Source organism: Mastigoproctus giganteus, chromosome 9, assembly GCF_048544385.1.
Source record: "Mastigoproctus giganteus isolate SK-2022 chromosome 9, ASM4854438v1, whole genome shotgun sequence".
Taxonomy (NCBI): Eukaryota; Metazoa; Arthropoda; class Arachnida; order Uropygi; family Thelyphonidae; genus Mastigoproctus; species Mastigoproctus giganteus.
The window spans coordinates 163,460,802-163,479,402 of NC_143583.1; the positions used below are offsets into that span (position 1 = coordinate 163,460,802).

General features: G+C 35.3%; 1 protein-coding gene across 1 annotated transcript in view; it reads left to right on the plus strand.

Annotated features, from left to right (window-relative positions):
* Positions 1-18,601, plus strand: part of ValRS (Valyl-tRNA synthetase) — a 394,022-nt gene that overhangs the window by 248,693 nt on the left and 126,728 nt on the right. Inside the window, exon 18 of the mRNA XM_090381628.1 lies at positions 13,160-13,264. Within this exon, the coding sequence (XP_090237754.1) occupies positions 13,160-13,264 (105 nt within the window). The remainder of the gene's footprint in view (positions 1-13,159; positions 13,265-18,601) is intronic.

Genomic DNA, 18,601 nt, shown 5'->3' on the forward strand with positions numbered 1-18,601 from the left:
CAGTGCAATACCACCACTTTTCTTATTTGGAGGCTTTACATGGAGAAAGCCACATTTGGTCTCCCTTATTGTTCTGTTTAGAGGGAAACAGGTATTCTGTGTGTTATCAGACACTCAGTCTAAAACACTGATGGATCCAATATCTTTCTATTACAGAAGATTTAGGAGAAGTCTGGTTGGCCTGCCTTCCTAAAATCCGCTCATGCACACCTTCTCGATGGTAAGCCCTGTTACGTCACTTAGGTAGCAATGAACGTGTAGAGCGGTTCTCTTCAAGATACCTGGTCAGTGTGAAGAGGAAAAGACCAAACCCTCCAGCATATAACAGCACAACGAAACAAATGGCCCTCAGTCCCCAGCGGCTTTCACTCCCCCCCCTCTTACAGCAGCGAGAGCATCAGAGTGGAAGCAGAGGGTGCTAAGAATCTCTGGGTACGACCAGGTTGCCATGCATGGAAACTGAACTTGGCCTGTTACAACGTAAGATCGCTCATCAGTGAAACAGGATATTAGAGATGGAAAAGGAATTAGAAAATGTGAATTGGAATATCATCGGTTTGGCTGAAACAAGAAAAAGAAATGAATCACTTATAAGTTTATCAAGTGGAAATGCGCTGTACACCAATGGAAACAGTGAAAGGAGTGAAGGTGGAGTTGGGTTTCTGGTCCATAAAGATTTAAAAAACAACATTTTGGAATTCAAAAGTACATCACCAAGGGTGTCAAGACTGCTACTGGGATTTCTAAGAGGTACAAGCTAAAGGTTATAATGATTTATGCACCAACATCGAGCCATGATGATGAAGAGGTTGAAGAAATGTACATCGAAATTGAGAGGCTTCTAGATGAGCAGAAAACCCATACACTATTATTATGGGGGACTTCAATGCTAATGTTGGAAAAAGACAAAACAGAGCAGAAAGGGGAACTAGAGGAAATTTTGGAATTGGTGAAAGAAATGGAAGAGGTGAAAGACTTTTGGAATTTGCAGAATCTCAAGAATTGTCAGTAATGAACACTTTTTTCAAGAAAAGGGTGAACAGAAAGTTGACATTGAAGAGTCCAAATGGATTAACAACTAATGAAATCAACACTAACAGAAGATATATTGTGAATGATGTTACCGTCCTGAATAAGGTTAATGTTGGAAGTGATCACAGAATGGTAAGATGTACACTTGATATAGATGTAGGAAAGGAAAGGAAAAAACTGACTTGAGTAAATAATACAAAGGTCTTTGAGATAACAGAAGAGGAGAAAAGGCAGTATGTACTTTTCTAAAAACTTAAGAACAAGTTTGAGCTTCTGCAGACTGCTCAGGACCAAGATATTGACGAGGAATATTAAACTTTCTTAAAGTGATAAAACCCAAGAATCCTATAGGGAAAAAGAAATCCAAAGAAGAAAAAATTAGTCAAAAAACACTTGTTATGATGAACTGAAGGCGACAAATGAAGAGCAAGATAAACACTGACAAGGAGAAAATTGAGTATACTGAGTTATGCAGAGCCATTAGAAAGAGACTCAGAGAGGACATAAGAAGATTTAACACAAGAAAAGTAGGACAAGCATTAAGGGAAAACAAAGGACTTAAATCAGCATCCATGAGCAGTAATACAGAAAGACAAATGATACTGAAACTGAAGAATAGCGATGATGTACTTATAAGCAGCAGAGAAGGCATAATTCAAATAGCAGAAGACTACTATAGAGAATTATACAAGGAGCGAGGGAATGATGCCAGCAGTGGGGAAGATGGATCGCAAATTAGCAACGCATACGACATACCCGATATTCTTCCTGATGAGGTAGAACATGCATTGAAGAAAATGAAGAATCAGAAAGCCCCAGGGGAAGATGAAGTTACTGTAGAGTTGTTAAAATTGGGAGGAAGAGACATAACACAAAAACTGGCAAGGCTCTTCACAAAGTGCATTAGAAAAGGTGTGACGCCTAAGGAGTGGAATAGTGCAATTATTGTTTTGCTGCATAAGAAAGGAGATAAATCAGAAATTGGAAATTATAGACCAATTAGCTTGTTATCCCACATCTACAAGTTGTTCACAAGGGTCATTACTAACAGATTAGAAAGAATACTTGATGAGAATCAACCGAAAGAGCAAGCTGGCTTTAGGACAGGATCACCTTCACATATTATCATAGCTAATGGAGAAAGCAAATGAATATAAAACACCGTTATGCCTGGCATTTGTGGATTATGAAAAGGCATTTGACTCCATACAGCATAAGGCAATGTTTCGGGCACTGGAAAGACAAGGCATAGATACACCATATATTATGATTTTGAAGAAAATATATGAGAATGCTACCTCCTTTATTAGACTAGACAAAGACAGTAGGAAATTTAAAATCGAGAAAGGAGTTCCGAAGCTGTTTACTGCTGCCCTTGAGAAAGCTTTTAGAAGATTAGACTGGTCGCAGAAAGGAGTCAATGTGAATGGAGAGTACCTAAACCATTTACAATTTGCAGGTGACATTGTGGTCATAAATACATAAGCCACAATCCCAAAGAATTAGAGGAAAATCTTAATCAGTTATGCAGAGTTAGTAAGGATTTTGGACTAAAGGTGAATATGGCTAAAACAAAAGTAATGATGAACAAGTATGCCACAGAAAGGGACATAATGATTGAAGGAGCAGTAATTGAAAAGGTGGAGTCATATACTTATCTGGGACTAGTTATTAACTGTAATAATGATAAATGGCTGGAAGTCAAGAGAAGGATAAATTTTGGATGGATAGCATTCAGGAAATATAGTCACTGAAGAGCAGGGGTGGGCAACCTTTTTTTTGAATAAAAGGCCATATTCATTTTCGGAAATGGTGGAAAGGCCGCACCGATCCTTCGAACCACTACTTACGAAGTAAAACATACTTAATTATCAGTGTTAAATTTTATTACATATAACTATAGAAAAGGCAAATAAATTTCAATAAAACATACATATTTACAATATTCTCATCATAATACATCCACCTACATTTTATATGAACACAAAATTTAAAAAAATATAATTATAAAGGTAATAAACTGTTATTCAAATAAAAATTTATAGCAATTATTTAACATTCTCTCTGTGTATTATACAAGAATAATTAGAAAAAACTGTACTATTGTAAAAAATAATTTAATATGAGTTAACTAATGAGTTGAAGATTTAATGCTTTGGTGGTTGAGTTGTTTACCAAAAAAGATGTTTCGGCTGAAACCACTTCGATTGCACATTTTTAATGAGCTAAACTCATCAGAATGCATTGGTTTCAGCCGAAACATCTTTTTTGATAATTAACTAATGAGATTTTTGGGTTTGTTTTTTATTAGCTAACAACTGGATATTAGGCTCCATCTTAGTTGTACGCAACTTGTTTTGGTCTTCTAAATGAATATCAGATATCTGAGTCCTTAAATGACTTTTAATTTGTGTAAGGTATGAAAAAGTTGATTTGCAATAATATGTAGTTGCAAAGCAAGACAGCAGTCGACGAGCATGTTGAGGTAAACGTGGGTATTCAACTGCATTTTTCCATATTTCAATAGGATCTTTTTTGTATCAAAAAAAGTCTTTATCGTATTATCTTCTCCTAATTCAATTAATTCCATCTGTATTTCCATGGGTGCCGTCAGGATATCAACTAAATGTGGCTCATACGCCAATTTCATTTCTAAAGTATGTTCTTCGAAATCAGAAAATCTATCATTGTATTCTTCAATTAGCATGTCCAATACGGTTATGTAGTCTTTGAAAGTGTCACATACAACATATTTCTGCTCCTTTAACATATTTTTTAAATGAGGGAAATGTTCCCCAGATATTTCTGATTTAAAGAAAAGAGTTTTGTAAAAAATTAATTTTTTTCAAAATACCTGAATTTTTTGCCACATGTCATATATATGTCTTGTTTTTCCCTGCAAATAAACATTTAATTCATTTTGCTTTTTCATAATATCACACAAAAACGCAGTATTTCTACAAAATTCTTCATCTAATAAATCACATTCTTGTTGTTGTTCCTCATAAAATTTTTTAATTTGTTCTCGCAAAGCCAAAACTTTTACTAAAATTTGTCCTTTTGATAACCAGCGCACTTTACGATAATATGGCAAGTCGACATTGTATGTCTCTTCATCCAATATAAGCATGCTTCGAAATTGGCGATGTCTTAAAGCATTTACTCGAATAAAGTTAATGATTGGAATAATTTTGTCCAAAGTATTGCTCAATGTGGAGGATTTAGCACAAAGGTTTTGTTGGTGTAATATACAGTGGAACGAAATTAACTTTTCTAAATTGGGCTTTTCTTTTTATAACAATGAAACAAATCCTTCTCGCTTTCCTCTCATAGAAGGTGCACCGTCCGTGCATACACTCACCAGGTTACCAAGGTTTAGTCCTCTCTCAAGACACATTTCTTTAAAAGTTGTTAAAAATATCAATTCCACGAATCCTTCCATTGAGCGTACCCAAAGCCAGTAGTTCCTCGTAACAATGAAAATCTTCAGCTATAGCACGAATAAAATATAATATTTGAGCAGAGTCATTTCTATCAGTGGTTTCATCTAACGCTATTGAAAAATATACATCTTTAGAGTGAATTATTACCTGAAGTTGTTCTCCTACATTCTGAGCTAATTCATGTTGTCTATTAGTTATAGTTTTTCTTGAGAGAGGTAATTGTTTGTATTTGTCAACTTTTTCCGGATCTAAACATCCTACTGCTTCAACAATACATTCTTTTATCATTTCGATGTCATTAAATGGTTTGCCTTTTTTTCCAAGTACATGCGCTATTTTGTATGTAACATCAGTTGCAGAAGTTCCTTGCTTAATAAAAGCACCAAAAGCCTTTTCCTGGTGCTGTTTTTCTTTCTTCATTTTTTGAAGTGTAGATTTATGAGCTTCTCCTTCTAATTTTACATATATATATGGTCCTTGTGAAATAGATAATGTTGATTTGCCTTGTATTTTTTTAATGTTGTTAGTATTGTATTATATATCAAACAAACCATTTTGTTTTTCACAGAAATAAGAAAATACTGCATCTCCCAATCTTTAAATGTTCTGTTTTCATCATTCAACTTCCTTTTAACTTTTTTGGACATGATGGGCAATCTAAAAATTAAGCAATTGTGAAATCAAACATAAATTACAGGATTACAAAATTCAAGACAAGAATATTTTTTTTGTCAAAATATTCACAGTTACAAATATGTACATAAAAGCAACAGATAAAAAATCACGATGTCACAATTTAAATTTTAAAATAAAAAACTATTTTTGTCAAATTATTAACTCTGTTAAAATATTTTTTTTATTTTAACAAACTTAACAGAGGATTAGAATTTTTCTTTTATTAAATAGCTTTCGTTTTTTATCATTTGTGGTACATAAAAATGATTTTTAAATAAATAGAAAAGGTTAAACATGATATATTTTACTTTTTAGATCAAAAAATTTGTATTTTCCTTTTTTAATTATCTGAATAATGTTTCTATATTGTGAAAAAAATATATAAAGCTTTTTATTATTAAAATGTTTTGAATATTTAATTTTAAAAAATATTAGTTTAAAAGTAGTAGGATTATTTAATGATTTTATTTCATCTTTGTGTGACAAAGGCCGCACATAAGATCTTAGAAGGCCATGGGTTGCCCACCCCTGCTGAAGAGCAATAGCCCAGTTTGTCTGAAACATAAAATAATGAACCAATGTATACTCCCCACCATGACTTATGGAAGTGAAAGTTGGGTACTCACCAAAAGAATGGAAGAGAAGCTGAGAACTACACAGCGAAGAATGGAAAGAATTATATTGGGAATCAGACTGTTAGATAAGAAGAGAAACACATGGATTAGGCAGCAAACTCAAGTAAAGGACATTCTTATCAAAACTAAAGAACTAAAATGGTCTTGGGCAGGACACATAGCTCGAAGACATGATGACAGATGGACTAAGAAAATAACAGAATGGTACCCAAGAGGAGCTAGAAGAAAACCTGGAAGACAACGGCGGAGATGGATAGATGAAATTCATGAGTTTGTGGGTAGTAAATGGATGGCCATTGCACAAAAAAGAAGGAACTGAAAAGTTGCTGGCGAGGCCTTCATCCTGATAAACTAATATTTCATGATTGAAAATGGCTGATGTTGATTCTTCTGTTTTGCAGAATGAATCATGTATTTTGAGGTTTTAAAAGGCATCATGGTAAGATCCACTATTAGGGATGATGAAAATAGTTTTTGCAGGCAAAAAATAGGTTGCTGTGACAACCTAAACAAGTGGTTTTGCCACTTATCACTCTTTTGGAAAGGTCTAAGTTTGAGTTCTGTCATAGACTGGAGACTGCAAGAATTTCTAATGGCCTTTTCTTTCAGGACTGTAGTTAGCTGATCTTAGGTGGAGAGAATAGGATTTATCTCTAAATTATTCTGGGTGTTTTTCAATCTGTTCAACTTTCACCATGAACACACACGTAATGCACATAATGCAGTATTGTCCAAACTTTCTGATGCACCTAAAAAATAACAAGAACAGCTGTCACATAGACACTCAATTTCTGCTCTGTGCCTTTTATGTAGGTATTTCCATGGGCACTGAATTGACATCTGTAATTTCACTTCTCTCTTTCAAATGCATGAATGTGCCTAAACACGCCTCAACATCCATCTAATGCCCATCACTCACAGAACTAACTGTTCCACATTTATTCCTTTTACATCTATTATTTGGAGCAGCCTTCTTTCATATGTACAGTACCTCAGATATCTTTTTGAATATTTCTCCAAGAGTTTTGACTACAAGAGCAGAGGGGAAAATAGGCTGACTGGGCTTTAAAAAAAAAAAAGACCATGTTCCAGATTTATGTTCCATTAATGATTCTAAACCAGTTTCTTTCTATTTGTCATATTTTATAGACTGTATGTTATTGTAACTGTATATAGTATGAATCAGAGCTGTAATACTCAATATGTTCTACGTTGATAATAATATTAGTAAATTAATAAGAGGAGTTTACCTCAATATAGTACGTGGAACACTTCCGTATGATACCCTCCAGAAATTAAAACGGAAAAAACGAAAAAATCGACAACTTACCGGTACATTAAAGTAAATTATAAATATAATTAAAGTAAAATATAAATAATTAAATAATCAATTTAACACAATTCAAAACAATTAAAATTCAAATTAACGCAATTAAAAGAATCTAACGAAAATATTCAAAACGATTTTCCTTCCTTAAGGAAGGAAAATCGTTTTGAATATTTTCCTTCCTTAAGGAAGGAAAATCGTTTTGAATATTTTCGTTAGATTCTTTTAATTGCGTTAATTTGAATTTTAATTGTTTTGAATTGTGTTAAATTGATTATTTAATTATTTATATTTTACTTTAATTATATTTATAATTTACTTTAATGTACCGGTAAGTTGTCGATTTTTTCGTTTTTTCCGTTTTAATTTCTGGAGGGTATCATACGGAAGTGTTCCACGTACTATATTGAGGTAAATTCCTCTTATTAATTTACTAATGTTATTGTAACTGTGTATTTACAGTGTATAAAAGCATTCAGTTTGCTAGGCATTTATTACTAGTTCATGGTATGGTACTTTATAGTACAGTAGTATATATTTAATTTTTCTGGTGATTCACTTGCTGAAATCATAATGCATGCAACATTTGAACCCGCGACCTTTATTCTGTAAGTGTTCTGTAAGTTGGATATCTTTTATTTTTTATGGTTAATTGTTAGTATACATTTGTTTGTTCTGTTTAACTGTTTATTGAAAGATTTAGGACTATATTAGCATTTTATCTATAAACTGGTTTCCCTTGGTTTTTATTTAATTGAAAGGGGATGGGTATTAAAATTGAATAATGCAATGCATTACATCAAAAATGTTTTGCACTTTGTAAAGTTTATCAATTTTTGAGTTATTCATAAACTGAAGTTTAGAGATAATCCATAATGTTAATTGCTTAATCTAATTCTCCTTTCATAGCTGTTTGCACTGTTGATTAGAGTCTGCTGTATACTAGATAGATATGATGTTTTGCAAAATTCTGCAGTATAAACGTTGGCTGCAGTATAAACATTGGATGAAAGAAGAATGTTAACTTAACTGGGCCATAACATAATTGGAAATTGTTGTGTAGAGTTTAAACATAAAGATATCATCTGTATTGTGGTTTTGCAGTTTCTTAAGTGAAAATAAAGTTATAATTGTTATCTAAACTAAGTTGGAAATTTTATACTGTAGTTACACAAATGGCAACATCAAAATACTGAAAAGTAATCCGAATAGATATTTGTTTGTAGTAGATTATAGTAAAACACAAAAAAACAGTAGCGAATATTCAGCTTCAGCAGTTGATCTGATTTTATTTTGAAAGTTCTTTTATTTTACTTTTTTTATTTATTTATTTTGGGGGGGGGGGCAGCTGAGTAGAGATGATTTTATTGCCCATGCAAAAAACACATTGATTTTTTTAGGAGACCACAGCAAGATAAGATTTTACATATGCTTTCCATTGTAATAAGAGGAGCCACTTATTATAGTAAAACTTTGCTTTAATGGCTATATGGGATAGGAGGGATAAGTCCCATCCACTAAACCTGATTAACCATTAAACTTTAAACAAATATACATTTATAGTCGCCTAAATTACTAGAATGTTAAGAAAAATTACTGTACCAATGAATTAAAAACGTTAAATGTAATACTGTATTTTATCATTATCAGTTGTGTATAGTAAAAGAGCTTGAAATTTTGCAACTGTATATTGGAAGTCCAGATGATGCCCTAGTAATGTCTGATCTGCTCAACAGGCTAGTAAAAGTGATGAAAGGAAAATCTTGTTTCCATGGCTGTGAAAATACTTTAATTGATGGTAATTACTTTTAGATTGAGGGCAGTTGCTGTACCCAATCCTGTACAGATGCAAAGCTTGGTTTTGTGGACACTGTCCATTATATCCAGAATCTGTTAATTTAAGGTTCATTCAAAATATTATTTACTATAATTTTAGTAGACATGGTATGTTTAAGTAGTGACCCCTGTTCCACTTCATTTAATTCTTTATTGTCAGGATAAAGAACATTATCAACAGTTTGTTTGCAAATAGACCAGAGAGGTTCTAATTGTTATGTAAAGCAATGTGGCCAGACTTTAGTTATATATACAAATTTGGGGACTTGTTTTAAGAAGCATCTGGCTTCTTGAAATCAGTTCTTGAATTCAGTTTTGCAGGTGCAGACACAAGACTGGATGCTTCTGTGGTAACCTGATTTAGATATTTAAGGCATTGAGAGGTTTTCAGTAAACTAAATAATGCAGATAGCTTTTTATTTTATGCCTGTAATAAACTAGAGAACATGTACTTAATTAAGGAAGAATGATAAACAATTGAACCTCACAAATTTGACACCACCCAAAAATTAACAAAATTTAGTTTCTAATTGGTCATTCACAGCATCGGAGCTATCATGCAGAGTGGAAATTTCACCTAAGATTGTAAAAGTTTTTACTATGTTCCATTCCTGTGGGAAATTTTGTTACATCATGTGATTATCTATTGCTGTCTGTGAACAATATTAGCAATAGATTATTTAAATGATTTGTGTCGATATTCATACATGAATTTACTAAGATAATGTAGCTCATCCGGTGAATGCAGGAAACTTAAGATTGTTCTGTTTTGTAAGCAACATACACATCAACAAATATTTCTTGATATGCTGTCTAAAAGAAAATACAGTGAAAAGGATTGTGGTATGATTATTATCTATTGTATTGTGGAAAAGATTTCCTTGTTAAAGAAACTCAAAAAAATGTGCCGTTAATTCGTCAATTGTATATGGTACATTTCAGAAGCAAAAATAATAATTTATAATTTTACAGAACCTGTATAAAACAGATTATGTTTATACTCTAGCATGACCTAGTTCAGAGGAGTTTAAAATTAATCATTTCAATAATGATACAATTGTTAACTGTATTTAGCAGTCATGTAGGCTAATGCCCCTCTCATTTCACCATCAGATGTATTGGGCCTAAGATGTTTTTATTTTTTCTACACCAGAATGACCGCTGTGTCAGAGCAGTTTCCAGTTATTTATTTTTACAATGAATACACTCATTAATCATGTTTCATAGTCACACTGGCTTGAACCATGGAGCATCTTAAGCCATCTGCACCAGTAGTGTCTCTGGAGGAATATGTGATCATGGACTGATTTCCATGCTTTGTGGTCTGACAACCTGGAATAAATCATCGGGAAAGCTCTACTCCCTCTGAGATCATTTAATTGCACTCCTAATTTGAAGTGCCTTTTAAGCATTTCTCATTTCCTTGATGAATTTCAGGGAATTGAGAATCTGTTTGAAACCCATCAAGTTTTTAGATTGAGAATCTACAGTACTATGTGCAGTAAGTCACAGTATAGAAATGCAGTATTTTTCACCTCTTTCCCCCCCCCCTTTTTTTCTAATGGTTATAACATGACCACCAGAAATCCAGAATATTCTAAGTTCCAGCAGGAGGATAAGGTCCCAAGGTTGCTGGATTTTAAAGGAGTTTATAAATAATCCTTTCAACAATGAATAGGATCATTAACTGTATTTAGCAGCTTGAACCAGTGTCCATCAAACATGCATGCTAATTCCCTTCTGACTTCACCACCAGATGTATTGGGCCTAAAATGTTTTTATTTTTTTATACTCCAGCATGATCGTTGTGTCAGAGCAGTTTACAATTATTTATTTTGACAATTTTATTTTATTTTTATTTTATTTTTTTTTTTTTTATGGTATAGCAGCATTTTAAGCCATCTTCACCTGCAGTGTGTCTGAAGGAATGTGTGATTATGGGCTGATTTGCATGTTCTGTGGGCTGACAACCTGGAATTACTCATGGGAAACGCCCTACTCCCTATGCCTGAGATCAGCTAATTGCACTCCTAATTTAAGAGCCTTTATGTATTCCTCAATTCCCTGATGGATGTCAAACTGAGAATCTACAGTACTATGTGCAATAAATCACAGTATAAAAATATAGCATTTTCACCCCCCCCTCTTTTTTTCTCATGGTTATAACATGCTCATCAGAAATCCAGAAAATTTCTAAGTTCCAGCTGTGTCATGTCTCCAGATTGGTTGATTTTAATAGCTTGCTGTATAGACTGTGTATAGCATTACAGGTCGACCGTCACTAATCCAACAGCATTGGGACCTGTGGGGTGCCAGTTTAGTGAGTTTGCCAGATCACTGGTGGTTATTTTAGCACATACAGTTTACCCAACAGCTAACCACCTCATCCTTAAGCTAGTTTAAGCTAGTTTTCTTAAGCTAGTTTAAGAAAAACAATCCCCAGGGACCAAAAAATATTTAGCAAATAATTTGATTAGTAATTCTAAAATAAATATTGTAATATCAGTGTTGTTGTTTTTTTCGCTTAAAATATCAAAAAGTGGGGGGGGGTCTTTTTTATGTCGCATATATGTGGCCCACTAGGTTACTTTATTTCTTGAGAGCCGTGTGACAAGCCATCACACGTATGTGTGGCCCCATATGTGTGACGCTATTACGGAATACATATGAAGGTCGTTTGTGATTAGTTTATTGCACATGCCGTGAGCGCTGCAATAAAACTAATTGCAATAAAATAAACTCTCAAACGTCGCAATAAGTTTGTCAGTGTTGTTAGAGATTTTCTGAAAACAAGTTTGTTAGCACGCTGTATTATCCATCATATTGTGTTGTGTTTTTCTGCAAGTTTGTACAAGTGTGTTGTAAAAAAAAAAAAAAAAAATCTAAAAAGGAATGGCTAAAAGAAAATTACTACAATAAGAGGAACTGAGAGAAATTGGTGGAATTTATAATTAAGCAGAGTTAAACTTCTGACAGACACACTTCTGTCGAGTTTTTTCAGAAGTTCAACTTTATCTGTTATGGACAATGTACGGTGTTTGTGCTTTACACCACGAGAAGCACTTCCTTTATTCATTGAAACCATGGCAGGGGCTAAATGTGAGCAGGTTATAATAATAAATGCAGAAAAACAAGTGGGAATGGCTTGCCATTGTTTACTAGTTCGTACCAACAGCTGATGCTGCAACTGATGCCACGAAAACAGTAGCAGCAGGTCGGTGCGCTGACACGGGAAATTTGAAATTACGTTCGTGGAAATTATGTCCGAGTTAGCGGTGAAACTGGATTACCGGTGGCCGGATTAGTGATGGTCGACCTGTATTTTATTTCAATCAAGTTTAAAATGAATCATTTTGACAATGGACACAGCCATTAACTGTATTTAGCAGTCATGCAGGCTTGAACCACTGGCCATCAAACATGCATGCTAATGCCCCCCTCTCATTTCACCACACAGAAGATGTATTGAGCCTAAGATGTTTTTCTTGTTTATACTTCTGCTGTTGTAACAATTTACTCCCTAATCTAAATTTAGAGAGCTTATTTAGTTAAAAAGTAACATTGGAAAAATAGAAACTTTGATGAAATCATCTGATTTTTGTTTTCTTAAAGTTGTTGCTAAATAATTCTGGATTTTAACATCATTTCGTCTTTATTAATACCAATACTAATGAACTTTATGCTGTATATGTGATGCAATGAAATATTAAAAATATCAGGTTATACTATTTTGAAAATGTTTCATTAAAATGTGAAAAGGGAAGATGGTGTAGAAATGAATCCTCAGCACAAATAGATTAAATGCTCTTTTAGATTCTCATTAATTCATCTTTTTTTTTTATAGAATAGTGCACAGAATAATTTTTCGAATAATTTATTAACATGATTTCACTGATATGATAATATAGTACTTTACAAGAAATGGATTTGCAAATGTTTCACTGTAGAAGACAGAAAAAAAACAAAAAAAACTCTCTACTTCCTTTTATTTATGTAAGCTAAGGAAGATTGACTACCAAATCAAAAAAGAGAATGATTTTAAAAAAATTAAATTAACACTTGTATAATTAACCTCTACTGCTCATATTTCAATTGTATTTGTGAAGAATAAAGCTGTGAATATTATTTCATAGTTTCTTTTATAATAACAGTAGCACAATTGGCATATTTGAAATATTCCAGATTAATACAAATTTAATTAATTTGTTTAGATTTTTCTTCATTCCATTGTCAGAGATGCCCATGGTCGTAAAATGAGCAAGTCATTAGGAAATGTGATTGACCCTGTTGATGTGATAGGTGGAATTTCACTTCAAGTGAGTAATGTTTTCTGCTTGTTATTAATTTGACCAATTTGATTGGATACTAAGATGTGATCACAAAGGAACTGGATGCAAAAAATAATATTGATATCATATACTTGGATTTCAGGAAAGCTTTTGATACTGTTGCACATGGGAGACTGCTATACAAATTGGAGCAGTATGGCATTAAGAGCAAGTTGCTACAATGGATGAAAGGGTGGTTGAGTGGGGACGACAGAGAGTGGTAATCAATGGACACTGCTCTTCATGGACCAATGTTATTAGGGGATTCCCCCGGGTTCGGTGTTCGGCCCATTGTTGTTTTATATTTTTATCAATGATATTGATGAAGGTATATCAGGCTTAATGTCCATGTTTGCAGATGATACAAAGTTGGCAGTGTTGTTAATAACAGTAATGACAATATGCTACTGCAATAGGATCTAGAAAAGCTGGACAGATGGGCTGAGAAATGGCAATTGAAGTTTAATATTGACAAATGCAAAATACTACATATGGGTAGAAGTAACCCCAGAGAAACGTACCAACTGTGCAGTACTACACTCATGATGCTAGAGAATGAAAAAGACCTTGATTGTAATTGTGCAGTCAGATATGAAGTTTTCTGAGCTGCGCAGACAGGTTGCCAGAGCAGGTCATGGAGTCTTGTCAGTGATATACAGGAATTTTGGTAGTAGGGATAAGGAAGTAATTATCCCTGGGTATGCAATGGTCAGGCTTTGAGTATTGCATGGTTTGAGCAGGCTCAATGGTGGTGGGATTCTTCTTCTTGTTCAGATTACAAACCTGAGGGGTCATAAATTCAAATCAAGGAAAAACAGTTCTAGAATAGATGTGCGGAAATTTGCCTTTAGCCAGCGCGAAGTTGATAGGTTAAATAAATTCGGGGAAGAACTGGACAAATTTTTAAAGCAAATGGAGATGTGAAATAGGATTTTTTTTTTTTTTTTTTTTTTTTAGGCTGATGCTGTATAAGCTTGCTGTCTTGCATCACATGCCTAATGCTAATGCTTCTCCTGAGAGTGGATATTTTGGAGTTCTTACTTTGGACTAAAAAATTTTAATAATTGTGTATTTGTATATTTCATTATATTGTTTATTATGATTATCTGTACTCCACAGTAATTTCAAATAAATGTATATACGATGAACTCTAAAATTTGGCACCGTTGGGATTTAAAACATTTATTAAAGAAATGTCACTTTTATTTGTATGGATTCTTAAAGATCCATAATTCTTAGTAATCATTGATGGAAATTCCTGTTTGCTGCTTTCTTAACTGTTTTGGATTGTAAAATGTGCGGTACTGTAAAATGCCAGATTTTAGCATTAACAAGGGCACATGATGCAAGAAAGCAAACTTATACAACATCATCCAAAGACGCACACACACACACACACACACACACACACACACACACACACACACACACACACACACACACACACACACACACACAGACCCTTCTCATTTCACCCATCCACTCACTCCAAATGTTTATCTAGTTCTGCCTTGAATCTGTTTAAGTTATCAACTTCTACAACGACAGATAGAAGTTTGTTCCAGCAATCAACCACCCGCTGGCTAAAGGCAAACTTCTGCACATCTATTCTACAATTGTCTTTCCTTGATTTAAATTTATGACCTCTCTCCGGCGATTATTCTGAGCAAGAGGAAGAATCCCATCAGCATTGAGCATGCTCAAACCATTCAAGGCTTTATACACCTCAATCAGATCACCTTGCAGGTGCCTAGTCTCCAGACACTGTAATTTGCAAAACTTAAGCCTTTCTTTATAAGAGCAACCCCTTGTTCCATTCACTAATCCAACAGCTCTACATCCTTCTTAAAATGAGGCCTCCAGACCTGTATACAGTACTCAAGGTGTGACCTGACCATTGCCTTATACAAGGGGATAATCACCTCCTTATCCCTGCTAGAATAGTTCCTGTATATCATTGACAAGACACCATGAGCTACTCTTGCAGACTGTCTCCACTGCTCAGAAAACTTCATATCTGCTTGCACAATTACCCCCAGGTCCTTTTCACTCTCTACCACTGTCAGTGTAGCAAAGGGATACAATGTAGAATGAATGAATGAGAATGAAAGACAGAATGAATAGGTTGGGCACTGAATGATCTAGAAATTATGGTAAAAGGGATTAAATGGCAGTTTTGGTGAAAGAAAGAGTGACCTAGCATGAGGGAAAGGAAGAGTGAATGGGAATGAGTGGAAGAGCAAATGTAATTGGCCGAAAGAATACAAAGTTAAAAATAACATTACCGTATTTCCCCATGTATAAGATGCACCTTTTTTCAAAAAATTTAGGGTATAAAACCTGGGTTGGTGTTATACAGTGGTTGTAGATTTTTTTACTTACATTTCCCGCTTTTCCGCGCTTGTTGTCTTTGCAATCATTGTTTTGCACTTGTTACTGGTATATTAGGTTACATTTTGCCACGTTCTGCCCAGAAATGGCTCAGAAAAGATTTTCGTACAGTGCTGAATTCAAGTTAAAAGTGATCCAGTTTGCAAAAGTGAATGAAAATCGTGCTGCTGAACGTAAGTTTGGTCCTCCTCCAACTGAGAAAACAATCCTAGACTGGCTACGGGAAGAAGAAACCCTACTGAAAACGCCACGGCAGAAGGCCATGAGAGGCAAATCAGCAAAATGGCCTGATTTAGAGAGGGAATTGAAGATATGGATTGAAGAGCAAAGGGCAATTGGAATTCCTGTCTCCGCGAAGATGGTTCAGCATGAGGCAAGAAGAAGAAGAAGAAGAATTGCCGATGAAAAAGAAGTTACTGATTTCAAAGGAGGACACAATTGGGGCTTCAGGTTCATGAAACGGAATGGACTAAGCATGCGTACACGCACCAGACTTGCCCAAAAGATGCCTGAAAGCTATGAGCTGAAGGTCCTTGAATTTCATCGTTTTGTCATTCAATGTCAGAAGACACATCAGTTTGAGTTGGGAGAGATTGCAAATATGGACAAAGTTCCCCTTCAATTTGATGTCCCTAGTAACAGAACTGTTGATAAGAAGGGGGTGAAAACTGTAACTGTGAAGACAAGTGGACATGAAAAGAGCCATTATACAGTTGTTCTAGCTTGTTATGCCGACGGAACCAAGCTGCCTCCTATGCTGATTTTAAAACGCAAAACAATGCCAAAAGAAGACATTCCTTGAGGAGTGATTGTCCACGTTCATGACAAGGGTTGGATGAAGATCTGGTTTGAGAACGTTTGGAGCAGGAAACCATGTGGGCTCTTACGCAAACCTGCCCTATTGGTGCTTCATCAGTTCAGGGCACACATAACAAAAAACACAAAGAAGATTGCTGCAGAGCAAAAAACAAAACTTGCCGTCATACCTGGAGGCTTGACATCCCAGCTCCAACCACTTGATGTCAGCATTAACAAACCCTTCAAAGCTGCCATGAGAGACGAATGGAACCAATGGATGAAGTCTTCTGGGAACAGTTTGACACCAGCAGGAAGAGTGAAGAAACTGGAAAGAGGAGAAGTTTGGGTGAAAAGATCCTGGGATAATATCAAGATTGAGATCGTTGTCAAGTCATTTAAGAAGTGTGGCATTTCAAATGCCATAGATGGAACTGAGGACGAGGCAATATATGAAGACAGTAATTCGTCATCAGACAGATGAGGACAAGCTAATGGATTGGAGTTTTGACAGTGATGAGGAGTTGTATGAATTTTATGATGAATAAAACTTGAGTTCAATAACTTTACGTAATACATTTTTTTTTTTAAATTTCGGGCCCAAAAATTAAGGTGCCTCTTATACATGGGGAAATACGGTACTTTGTATATACTAACAAACATTTACTAACCACACAAACACTATCGCTGCATTCTCCCCTGGCCTGCAAAAAACTTGCGGCTAGGCCTGCACACAATAGAAGAATAACAGTAAGTTGAGGTGCCCAGAGAGTGCAGTGCAGAAAGCAAGAGTCGAATAAATGAAATGAAAGCTAGAAGAATGAATGAAAGTGTGTGTGAGAAAAAGAACATAAACCATAAAATGCTACAGTTAAGTACACACTAACCCTAGTTTTAATTAGTATTTAAATTTACACTACACGTCATTGCATCCCCACCCTGGTGTGTGAGAAAAAGATAATGAGTGTGAGTGAAAGAAAAATAAAAAAAATATATATATATATATAAATAAAAATAGGAAGAAAAAATTATAAAATATAAGAAAAAAGTATTTAAAAAAAATGAATGCAAGTAGAGTGAGAATGCAGATTATGAATAAAGTAAATGTATCTCTCCTATCCCTTTTGTCTGGTGTGTTCCTGCTGCCAGCTAACATATCCCACCCCCAGTGCGGGATTGGCAGCCTGACCTTCTTACCAGATTCAACACTACATGGTCATGACAACTATCACTGACAAAAGACGTACTGTGGCTTTGCTGCCAGCATGCCATTTGGTAATCTGAACTGGGTACTCTAACCTGGTTCCCATTAAAACCCCATCCCCAGGCTGGGAGGGGAGGAGACAGAGACCTCCCTCCTCCCATTCTTCGCCTGGTGGAGCTCGTCTCCACTGACCTCTTTGGGGATGCCTACTCTATCATCACTGTTCTTCTATCTGTCCCCCCCCACCCCTGTCTCTAAACTGACCGAGTACACCCCTTAACAATGCCACCAAATTCTAATCAATGTCTAAATTCTACCACTTTCATGTAAATCTTCTGGCCAAATTCTAGTGTCCCCCCCCCCCTTTTTTTTTTTTTTTTTTTTTATTATTAGGCTTGGCACTGAAATCCTTGGAGTTTAGGTGGTGAAGCCTGCCGGAGTACTTAAATAATCTACTGGGTGCCTGACCTGCCTCCTTCTGGCAAAGTGTGGGCAACGGTGGGTCCCAATAGGGGACAACTAACACTATTATCTTTCATCTAGCGTATAGCCTCTCACGTTTAAATGTAATAACATCAAAATTTTGCCCGACCTATTAGGCCTTTTAACACATCTCTCTAGCGTTCAACCCCAACCAGCAATTTCCTAACAGCAATCTCATTAAGCATTAATGTCAAATGCGTGATTTTTTTTTTAGGTCCTAGCCACTGCAATCCCAGGAAACTAGGTGGCAGGACCTGCCAGAGTAACTTGTTGTGATACTGGACACACCCGGCTAGCCTCCACGTGGTGAGGTATGGGCAACGTTGGACCCCACTAGGGGCCTGGCGGCCAATAAGCCGGACAAACAATGGGCACAACACATCACACTGCACAGACATGGCCCACACACTTTCAAGTCTCTGGCCTGACAGTGTACTGTCCTCGATACAGCG